We start from the raw sequence: 12,059 nt of genomic DNA on the forward strand, positions 1-12,059 counted from the left end.
ATTTATACTCTATATTGAACATTTGATTAATGATGGTAATATAACAAAAGAAAAGGCATTCCACATCCTCCTTCTGGAATGGCATGCCTGTATTACGTGGAGGTGTGGAAGTGGGAGGAAAACTATGGTTAAACCCACAGAACCTTAGGTAAGTTCCATAATTTTACCTCATTCTCTGAAACAGAAATGCACATACTTTAATTTCTAATTTACAGAGTTTGGAGATTTAAATGGAATAATGTGTGTGGAGTACTTGGTATATAATTGAAATCCAAAAAAAAGGCAATTAAATTATTACTTAAAATAGAAATTGATATCCATAGGCCAAATCTGGCACACAGATAAGTTTTCTTTCCTCATAAATTAGTTGTTCAGAGTTCAAAATTGAGAGGGAGTTTCCATTTAAATATCCTTTTTTTCTTTTTTCTTTTTTTTTTCCTGGTTTCTCTGGACAAAAATCAAGCTGGGAAATAATAGGCCTAGTTTCCAAATGGCAACAGTTTGAACCTGTGGTTGTTATGCCTTTAAATGTACTCACCAGCTCGCCAGAATCCCACACTTAGGTTACTGGAGACCTTGTTAACCCCCTCCTTGGTTTCCTTCATTCATTCTGATGGCCTGGCTGGCCTCAGCTGTTGTGTGAGACTGGGGACTCTACTCCGAGGCATCCATTACATTTGTCCAGTACAAGATTCTCAACTAACAGTTTCATTTATATCAAATCAGCCTCATCAAAAAAGTTGATGGATGGTGATACTGATGACAATTCCTTTGAGAATGCTCTCATACCAGCATCAAGCAAAGTACCATGCTGGATCCCTGGTCTCATGTTTACCACCTGAGCAGGGAGAACACTTCAGCCACAGTGTTTCTAGGGGATCTAAGATTGTTACTCTACACCATCTCTTCAAATAGTGCCCAAGAGACCTGAGAGAGAGAGCGAGCTCTATATTAAGAGGAAACAGAAATCCTCAGCATAACCACTATAATCCCAGAAGATGATGAGATCAGAGGAGAAAAGAGTGAATTAAAACATGGGATTAACTTCTATTATCTGACCTATGGTTCTCAGTTGTTGGAAGATGATTTAAGGCCTTATTGCCTACTGGGACACAGAGGAATTCTTAGGTCTTGCAAAGCCATGAATCTAGCCCAATAAGTGCGGCACATGGAGGGAACAATGGAATGTCAGGAAGATAAGGAGCTTGTCAAAATCACAAGATTTAGAATTCAATTTTCTCGATTCTGTTTGGTAATCTTGCAGATACATAAGGCTACACTCAGTTGTATCAGTGAGACCCTAGAAAGTTCAGTTCACCCATGTTGAGTTGTCGGCTAGAAAATATGATCTAAATTGTTCAACTTTTGGGGGGCGCCTGGGTGGCACAGCGGTTAAGCGTCTGCCTTCGGCTCAGGGCGTGGTCCCGGCGTTATGGGATCGAGCCCCACATCAGGCTCTTCCTCTGTGAGCCTGCTTCTTCCTCTCCCACTCCCCCTGCTTTGTGTTCCCTCTCTCGCTGGCTGTCTCTATCTCTGTCGAATAAATAAATTAAAAAATCTTTAAAAAAAAAAATTTAAATTGTTCAACTTTTGGAAGATATATTTCACTGGCTTGTTTTTGATGACTGCAGTTGATATTCTGATTTTAAAAGACTCAACCAACCAAACTTCCAAGGTTTGAACTTGTGACCTATCTAACCAGGAGATAGAAACAATATAAAGCATGGTATTCTTGTTTTATTAGGTGAGAGAAACTATTAGTACTTAAAACACATTTAAGATTAGACGTATTTTAAAAACTACTGTTTTTTTTTTTTTAATAAAAGCTGCTAGAGTAATCAATAGCATTCCAGAGAATTGTTTGACTTTTCCCGGTCTGTACATTTTGTGCCAAATTTCCTCAGTCTGCAGTGTCCTGGTGATTGATCTTGAAACAGCGATATCTGGGATAGGGCAGTGGACTCTGTTCCATTTTCTGACCCAAATCATTTTTGTTTCACAGACCAGACTCTTTTATATCTCTGGCTTAGATTCACGTCTTTCCTAACCCCATTCTTCTGACTGTGGTCCACTTGGTGCTCAGGGATTTTTCTTTCTCTTTACTTTGAGGGGGAAACAGCAAGTTCCTATCACATGTTAAGTTCCAGAAAGGGAGTGATCTGTTTCTATTGTGAGACCACACATAAGGGTGCTAGTTTCATGGGCCCTTCTATCCACAAAACATGGGAACACATTCAGCAAATATTTACCAAGCTCCTCCTACCTTATTCCAGGGTTATCTAGGCCCTGGGTGCAAAAAGGTAAAAAGACAGACAGAGTCACTGCTCAAAGGGAGCATATATTCGAAAGGGAGAAATACATACCAGGTGAACACCATAAATAAAATAGTTTCTGATGCTTATAAGTGCTATTGAGAAAGCAAATTTAGATAATGTAGTTGGAAGTCCCTGGTTATGATAGAAACATTAGATCCTGTGATGAGACTGGATGGTGACACCTGAACTGAGACCAGGATAACAAGCACAGAGACAAGTGAAGATATGAGAAAACCACATTCCAGGCCCTGAAACAGAAATGATCCTGGCCTTTACAACAAAACAAAACAAAACAAAACAAAACAAAACAAAACAAAACAAAACAGAAAGGAGGCTCATGGGGCTGGCATTTTGAGGACAATGGGAGCACGGTAGAGACAGGACCAAGGTGGAAGACCTGTGTGGTACTTCGGAGGCTGTGCATGAGGCTGGGTGAGAAAACCATTTGTGTCCTTCAGCTGCACGTTTCCCAGGAAGTATGTCTTCCCCAACAGTGTTTCCATCAATGCTGGCAAATATTCGACTCCTCAGACAGGTATTGAGATGTGGGGTCGAACAAACTCATTCAAGAGAAAGTATCAAGATTGATGAGCTTCCTTGGACATTCATGATTTCTATATTAGTTATTCCTAAAAGGCCACATTGTTTCAGAGAACATAGAGATTCCTTTATAAGTGATTAATGAGTCTCACACTTATACTAAATTCACTGATATGGAAAAGAAACTATTGGCTTCTGATTTATACTATTAATTTCTTTTTTTAAAAATGTTAATTCCAGTATATTTAACATCCAGTGTTATATTAGTTTCAGGTGTACGATATAGTGATTCAACAATTCTATACATTTCTCAGTGCTCATCAGGATAAGAGTACCCCAATCCCCTTTACCTATTTCATCGTACCCCCTACCCACTCCCTTCTGCTAAACACCAGTGTGTTCTCTATAGTTAAGAGTGTTTTTTGGTTTGTCTCTTTTTTCTTTGTTCCTTTGTTTTGTTTCTTAAATTCCACATATGAGAGAAATCATATGGTATTTGTCTTTCTCTGACTGACTTACTTCACTTTGGATTATACCTTCTAGACCCATCCATGTTGTTGCAAATGGCAAGATTTCATTCTTTTTTAATGGCTGAATAATATTCCATTATACATACCACATCTTCTTTATCCATTTATCTATCAATGAACACTTGGGCAGCTTCTATAATTTGGATATTGTCAATAATGCTGCAATAAACATCAGACTATTAATTCCTTGAAAATTAATTCATTGAAAATGCCAACTAAAAAGGGGTTTACCTTATATATCTAGCAAACTCTTACAAAATGCTTACTATACGTCTCACCCTGTTAGTTCTATGAATAACAACTAAGTTAGACCTCCAAACAACCTTATGGGATAGGGACTATTATTATCCTCAACTTCATATATAAGGAAGCTGAAACAGGAAGAATTTATAATGACTGAGCAACATCACACAGCTAATATGTTACTGAGTTGGAATTCACACCAGGTAATCTACTTTTATCTCTGTGTCCTTACCTATTGAAGCCCACTATGTCTAAAATGAGTTATAATGAACATATATTATATTTGAAAGAATTGACATATGAACTATCTTGTATTTTATTTGATAGGAAGAAATTTGTAATATTGCAAAACATTTCTTCAATCTTCAGACAGTAACATTGTTTCTTTTGGTTATATAACATGCTTATATATATTAAACCATCATTACTTTTTATAGTTTCTCAAAGCTGGAGATTTAGCTTAGTGCTGGTGTGATATAAACACATTTTATGACATATTTAAAATTTCTATTATGACCATGAATATTGGAAAGGATGTCTCAATAACAAACTGAATCTGTGTGAATGGATGGTAGTTTTTAACATATGAATGATTTTTCTACCATCCTCAATTTTTCCTTAAGACATATATCTCAAAAATTTAGCCCCTGTAACAGTGAGAAAAATTTCTGCCTCCAATAATTAATGTCTAGCAAAGATGCTTCTGTCTTTGCTCGCCAATGGGCAGTACTTAGGAAAGAAGGAAGATGAGTTGTCAAACCATGGTGCCTTGCCCTTTGCTTCATTTTTGCTCTCTCTTATTCACAGGGTATGGATTCTGTACAATCAAGTATGAGGGATATAATGCTGTACCAACAAGTATTTGTTAAAACACATACTGTCAAAGCAATTTTTTAAGTAAGTAGAGTAAGTAATGGAATATTAATTGGAGGCCAATAGAGTGAAATTATACTGTGCTAACCTGCCTCAGATATTACCTGTGTGTCAAAAAGAACGGTTTATGATCGGCGAGTTAGCATCACATGCCAATAATCTGAGCAGGTGGTCATTAGAGATTTTGCTAGGAGCCAGATCTTTTCCCCCTTGAATAGCTTGGTAAGGTCCAACCACTTATTTTTCCCTGAATTAGAAATCATTCCACTTCAAATTACCAAGGTACCTGTCCATAATGCCAAGGGAGTGTTTTAGCAGTTCTTTCACAAGCTGAGAATGATTCACCACGTTCAGAATTTTTAAATCTGTTTTATTGGATAAACTCAAAATATCTGCTTTATTGGATAAATTTAAAATATCTGTTAGGTGTCTTCTTTCTTCTTTACAAACAGCATAATTGAAAGCATTGTTTTGGTAAAATCTTCTCAGAAGACCACATAATCACCATTTAAATTAGTCCTAATTCATTTTACATTTGCTTATTTTACTGTTAACTTTCCCAGAACTGTAATTTTTTTTTTTACAATTAGAACATCTGAATTTTAATTACATTACCATCAAGAAGCTCATTAAAGTCACTTAATTGGCAACATTTCCAAAAAAACCTTAGCTGGGTTTAATATATTTTAAAGAGTTACTGTCAAAGTATAATTTCACCATTACAAACAGCTTGGCAACAACATTTGCATAAAGATCTGTCAGTTTCTGAAAAATGCTCAAATGTTGGGAAAATCAGATTCGTTAAGTCGCCTTTACTGAAACAGTCTAGAAATGGAGAAATTGTACATGCATTCATCTTTGTAATACCCTTGTCCCCTGTGGACCCAGAGTACTGCCAGGCACAGCACAGGTATTCAAAAAATGTTTCTTGAAGGAAATAATTCATACATTTTATGCTTTTGAGCAGACTTAAAAAAATTTTTAAAGCCTCAGTACAAGTTCCTTCATTTATGTTAAATTTAACAAAATACCCATTTTCTTACTACTTCTTTCTCTTTCACACTAGGATATAGGAGATGGTCACTCAGAATTTTGAAACCATTTAAAAGAGCTCTAAGGTTAGCATCGCAGGACTAACATTGCAGATTATTTTGAGATGATAACATGTTTTATGATTCCCCTCTTACACATATTAGAATCCCACCCCGTATGACTGGTGTCATTTGAACTTTCACTGTAGTTACATTCATTTTTCACCTGTATAAGACTTCAAGTTTTGCCTATAGACATGTATTTGCCTATATACATGCATTTTGGGGGGGGGTGAGGGTCCCCGCTAGTACCCAGAACAGTGGCTTGCAATTACATTTGTCTAACGGATGAGGGAAAATCTCAAGTTTGTGATAGATGAGGTGTGATTATACTTTCACCGTCAGTTACGGTGTTGGGACACCCTCCTCCCCAAATCTCATAAGCAAGAATAAAATGTGGTTAAGAGATAGTTATTATTACAATTTGCTTCCTACAAATGGAAGAGGTCAGATGTTTATAACCATCCCTTTTGGTTTGGTATTTTTCTATTAAATCTTTCCCCTTTGTAATTTATGCGTCTTTTATCCCCCACACCAAAAGAAGAGTCTAGTAAAGCTGTACAAAATGTGAACATTAAAGAAACCCACTGCCTCTCAAGCTGCTGCCTTGCTTTTCACTATATCCTTAAAGTCTTGCACAGTGTCTGGTATACAGACAGGCTCAACAAAAACTTGTTGAATGAACGAATAAATACATAAACACACACTGAATGTCTGAGGAGCACCTGGATGACTCTGCCTGACGAGGTCAGGGGAGGTTTTAGCAACAGTAATGTAGAAAAATGAATCTTCCACGAGCATAGATGCGTTCACTCATTTATCAGTCACTGAGCTTCTACCATATGCTATGTTCCAAGCTACGGTCTGTGAAGACTGCTAGGACAGCACCATCCCATAGCACTGTCTGTGATGATGGAAATGTTCTACATCTAACATCTCCAATGTTATTTTGTAGACCGCGGAGAAGACTGGAGGCTTCCACCTGGAATAATGGCACGTTTCGATTTGTCTTTTAGAAGTTGCCGCTGCAGCAGTGGGAACAGAGGCGTGAGGCTGGAGACCACTTATTGCATGTTGATATTAAACAACAGCTTTGCAGAATTCTACAAGGCAGAAAAGACGTGGAAGGAACAAGATTCTTATTCTTTGCACTTGCCCTGTTGTCTGCCTTGAGTATTAAGAAAGAACTTTGCTTAGTCTCCTCTCCCCAGCTGGAGAGTAGAGGATCAGGATATTTTACGGACATCTTCTGGGCTCGCTTCAGAGGCTGCTGCGGGCCGCACACAAGGGGAACGGAATAGCTCCTCTCTGCCCCTCAGGGCATCGGCAGTGGCATAATATGGGGAGGAGGGGCCATGGCCAGCCCTGAATCTGTGAGGGTGCTGCCCAAACTTCCTGACCGAGCACCCCTTCCTGACAGGTGCGGTGGGACTCTGTGGCCTGAGTGGGAGGCATGATTTCAGAAAGCAGTAGTGGAGAGAGCATTGCACAGAGAAATGTCTGACAATTCTATCGGAGGCTGTGGTCTCTGATTTTAGAGGCCCCTTCCTGCTGTAACACTGCATGCCCAGATTGGTTCTTCCAGCTATAGGGCATGAGAGAAGGCGCGAGGGTTTTCTACCTGCAACTAGGAAGAATCAAGCTAGGGATGGGGAGAAATCTTCCAGAGCAATCTAGAGCCAGGAAACACAGGAATGAAAAGTCCCCTAGGGAGTGGCTTCACAGACATTTCCAACACTCATTTAAGAACTATCTTCTGGTGACCGATCTTTTTAATTCGGTGGCAGTCACAGAGATGGAAGGTGCCCATGACTTTCTGACTGATGGGGACCTTACTGGCAGAGCACCACCTTTGGGATCACAAGCACTGTGGCTTTTTTTTTTTTCTTTTTCAAAATGAGCTCAGTAATGTCAAACTCAAACCCCAGAAAAATCTCGTAGATACGACATTTTTCCTTTCTAGCTGTGAATGTCCTTTTTTATTTCGCTGTTTTGCTTGTTTACTTTGGTGCAGGTTAGCAATCTGAAGGCAGTTACCATTGCTGATTCTTGAAAGGGATACAAAATAGAAATGCTTCTAAATTTGAAGCGTTTATTAAAAGGAGCCTGAATTCAAAATTCTGACTTTATCCTTTATCCATCCAACGTGGCTTTTGGCCACGTTGAAGAAATCTGGGAGAAATTTAATAAACATTTCTTGGAGGGCCAGCATAGAGTGCAAACATCAGGACTGTTCTACAAAATGCATCTCGAACTTGATTTCTGAGCAAGGCTTTTGCGTACTCTGAACTATTCACTCCAGCATTTGGAATTCTAATTACAAAAATCCAAACTCTTCTAGATTCTTCTTCTCCATCACCAACTAATGTTACTCATGTGCGTGCCTAGCACAAGCGTTTATTTTCCGTGATAAAACTGGTAGCCGAAATTAATGCACACAGACAAAATAACAGCGCTTTAACTTCTGACTTTATTATTTTACTCAAATGAACAGGTGATAAAACACTGTCTGTGTCCAAAGCAAAAGGCACGGTTCCCTCTTCTCTTCTTTCAGAGAGTGCCAGAAAATGTAAACAATATTTGGGTTGAACTTCTGGTCTTAATCTTCCGCCAGCCTTTAGAACATCATTCATTTGTTTGCTTGTACCAGGATTTAACAGCATAAAGAGTAAAACAAGCAAATGGTCTGAGGCATTTATACGAAGTGTTCCGACTGTGATACAGGCTTGCGTCTGTGTCGTTTTCAGTCGGACAAAGAAAAACACTGCTTTAGGAAGTGGGTCATGTGGGTGTACAGGTGCTTCGTGGACAGGCCGGATATGCCATGGTTCTGGTCAGAGTACCACTGAAAGGCAAAGAGCAGACGCGGGTGTCACTCCCACAGCCACACAATGCACCCAGCTTTGACTTGTTAACGCTCGCAGCTCCTGACAATTTCTCTAATATTGTGATTGAAATTCTACTTAAGAGCACTTAATAAGATAGCTCACACGCAGACATTTAGAACAGGAAGACAATAAAAGCCTTTTATCAACCCGGACTATTCTTTCGTATTCTTTGAGCTTGTATTTTCGATCTTGGTGGCTGAGCTCTCACAATGGCCAGCCTCCTGGGGGACCAGGGGGCAGGCATGTGTTCCAGAGCTGGTGTGCTGGGTCTATTGCTCTGCTTCTCGGGAGCTTGGTTGCCTCATTTGAAAAAATGAGGAGGTTGGATTTGATTTTCTCTGAGGCTCTTTCTAGCTCAAAAATTCTATGAGGCTTTTAGCCTCTGAATCCAATTCCTCTCTGCTGCAGAAAATCCACAACACATGTAACTGTGAACACCTTTCACGGGAGTTAAACATAGTATCATTAAAAACACCCAGGAAGATGACATTATAAAACTTCATTGTTGGAGAGATGCTGGTGAGATGATTATTTTCACTGAATAAAGGTGGACAGTGGTCATGATGGAATGCTATATGCCTAGAAGGTGAATTTACCTCGGGGGTCACGATAAAAAAGATCAGAAAAATCTTCCATCCCCTTTTGTAAATTATTTTAAAAAGCCCAATTTCCGAAAATGGGGTTTTCCTTTTCGAGGTTCTTGTTCAGGAAAAGCGAGTGAGGGACAGCTTCTGCTCCCTGAAGAGGGGAAGCAGCCATCAGGGCTTGTCTCCCTTGCCTTGGTGACCTTCCTTTTCTCTGTTGTCATTTCCTAGTCCTTGTGCCACCCGGCTTCTCCAGCGAGCTCGTTCATTCATTCGCTCGGGGAACACTCCAGCTTCTGTGCTGGGCCAGGCTTGTGTCAGGCACTGAGAACACATGTAGGAAAGGGTTCTCTAACTCTGAGTGGAGCCGCCCGACTTGGGGAAGCCTCTGTGGCCGCTGATAACATTCCCCGATCACTCCTTACTAAATACATAGAATCTTTTAGCTGCCTTGGGACTCCCGGCTTTTATGGGGACGCTAAACCTGCAGCAACACTATGTAAGCAGGATCACAGAACTATCGGATGTTCTAGCTAGAAGATCGTAATCTCACGGATGCCTTTATTTCATATCGGACTCAACTGGGATCCCCACAGGGGACATGGCTCGCCTCGTGTCCTTCAGGGAGTTCATGAAAGATCCAAGACCCACTTGCTAAGGTTCTGCCTACTCGACCCCACAGCCCTTGTGCCAGGTTTTTGTAAAACAAATAATAATACTAATGAAAAAATCAGATTCCTCCTTGGAGCTTAAGGTCTAAGGCCACGAACAGGAGTAAAACGAAATTATGTACCATTGCCTGGAAATCCACTTGTGCATTAACCAGAGCTTTCGCAATCTGTGCTGAGTTTTGAAAGTGCACATTATCTGCAACAAAGAGAGAGAGTTAAAGTGCTGCTAAATACCAGAAAGCATCGAGTGACAATGTACCGCCTGCAAATGAACACCGACAATTATCTAGTCATGCGGTTGACATTGTCAGCAGTGAGTCATCGCACTCATTTGTGGAAATGTCCCTGACTCTTAGGTACTGACCCTGAGCACAGGCATAGGAGGATGCTTAATGTTTCTTAAACAAAGTGATGTTGGCTCAGTATTTTTATGTGTAAGAGTCTTGCTTAAACCTCACCATCTGCTGTTCCGTGGATGAGAAGATAGTCTACATTTCTGAAATATTCTGCTCTTGCCATCACAGTTGAATTCTGGAAAAGAGGAAAAATTAACATTTTAGTTGCTGCAAGTTCTAATAGAAAACTAGCTAAATCATTGTGCGATGGACTTAGCACCAATACTGAAATTATGTATTGCTTTGGTTGATAAATATTTAAGAGTCAGAGCAACACATTTTCATCATCATTTGCATTACTTCCATCTGATTCTTAGTTTGAAAAACGGGAAGTTTATGTGTCATATGTTACATATGAGTGAGACCTTAGGCATAAATGATGCCCGCTCAAGCTGTGTAGGGGTTGGGGGTGGGCAGGAGGATGGGGAAAAGGGAGGTGAGGGAAGGGAGGATGGGGAAAGAAAGAAGAGAATCCAAAGAGAGTAAATGTCTTCCTAGTGAGGTGTTTTGCAGCTAACAAAAGATCAGCGTATTTGCTTGGGGACCCAGCAAAAGTGTAAACTCTGAATGACTGCTTCAAAATTATTTAGCACGTTTGCAAGAAATCAATGACCTAAATGAAACAGTAAATGCTTACTTTATAGTGCTCGAGGTTATCGTTCTTTGTTGGGAGGCCCATGAATCGCTCTGTGTAGATAGATGCTATAAAATATATAAGAATATGCTGTTTACATGTGATATCGGTCATTTCATTAACCAACAAGACCCCTCGGTTTGAGAACCGCTCTTCCTTTTCCCCGTGGAGCTGCTGAGGAAGGTTCTTGCTTTCCTTTACTGTAACGCTCCACCCAAGACATTTGCTCTGCGATTTGCCTCCACAGGGCTAAAGACGCAAAGGAGGAGACAGGCACAGCTAACATTAGAAAGGACTGATCTTAAGCTTTTTCTCTTCCACCCTTCCGTGGGGGGAATGTTGAGCTAGGGAGGACCTTATGGAATGGCCTCATTGTATTTTAAAAGAGATCACAAATGCAGCCACCTCTAGTACTTCTGCTGTTTTCTAAAGTAATCTGGGATGAAACTATGTGCCCCAAACACACACACACACACACACACACACACACACACACACTTTTTTTTTTCCTGAATAAATATTCCCTGCAAGTTATAGTTGTCTCATTTCTACCCCAACACAGGGACAAGGATCTGATGAAGGCTAATTTTTGCACAATTATTCGAGTTAATTCCGAACAATCATCCTGCATTAATGTTAATCATAAAAATAGGCACACACGGGAGATGTATTTCTTAACAAATTTTTTTGTGGCTCTGGTTTCTGGAGCAATGGATCTGGCCGCTGCAAACTGTGGCTTGGAGGTGAATAGCTTGGCTCCGCCCAACTTTGCCTAAAATGTGCTTGCAGGCCAGTCATGCTGCACCTGTGCGCCTGCAAAAATGCAGACTTGGCTCTGGCTTTAAAGGTTTGGTTTAGCAGGAGGCACCAGGTTTCAGGGAGAGGATAACATACACTGGGTTTTGGAAGAGTCCTTCCTCACTCTTAAGATTTCTTTGATTGTTGCAACATGATTGCAATGAATCATATAAACCACCTCATTTATAGATTATACTTTCCCCAGTGAAGCTGGGGTGAATTTTACTGCATAATTTGTTTTCCTAGCAACCTCAAATATAGAGTAATTATGTGTTAAATGTTTTCGCAGCAACATTCATGAAATGTTTCCATACCGTAATATTCCCAGCTGGAGACAGGAGCCACTGCTATCCCACATTTGAAAAGACCAGTTCCTGAAGCAAGGGCCAGCGATGAAACATAGCCTCCATAGGACTGTGGAGACATCATTACAAGTCAGCCCCAGGTTTGCTTTCAGAAAGTCTCCAACATCGTTTTACAGCAACTCTGCTCACAAT

The 12,059-nt window shown here is 40.1% G+C and overlaps 1 protein-coding gene across 3 annotated transcripts in view; it reads right to left on the reverse strand.

The window, feature by feature from the left end:
• Positions 1-8,043: 8,043 nt before the first annotated feature.
• Positions 8,044-12,059, reverse strand: part of FAP (fibroblast activation protein alpha) — a 72,269-nt gene continuing 68,253 nt past the window's right edge. For all 3 annotated transcript variants that reach the window (XM_034654647.1, XM_002924863.4, XM_019805539.2), the window contains 5 exons: positions 11,877-11,976; positions 10,768-10,832; positions 10,194-10,266; positions 9,858-9,931; positions 8,044-8,437 (listed from right to left, as the gene is read on the reverse strand). In XM_034654647.1, coding sequence (XP_034510538.1) covers positions 8,336-8,437; positions 9,858-9,931; positions 10,194-10,266; positions 10,768-10,832; positions 11,877-11,976 — 414 coding nt within the window. In that variant the 3' untranslated portion in view covers positions 8,044-8,335. The remainder of the gene's footprint in view (positions 8,438-9,857; positions 9,932-10,193; positions 10,267-10,767; positions 10,833-11,876; positions 11,977-12,059) is intronic.

Source organism: Ailuropoda melanoleuca, chromosome 2 (assembly GCF_002007445.2).
Source record: "Ailuropoda melanoleuca isolate Jingjing chromosome 2, ASM200744v2, whole genome shotgun sequence".
In the NCBI taxonomy this organism is placed as follows: Eukaryota; Metazoa; Chordata; class Mammalia; order Carnivora; family Ursidae; genus Ailuropoda; species Ailuropoda melanoleuca.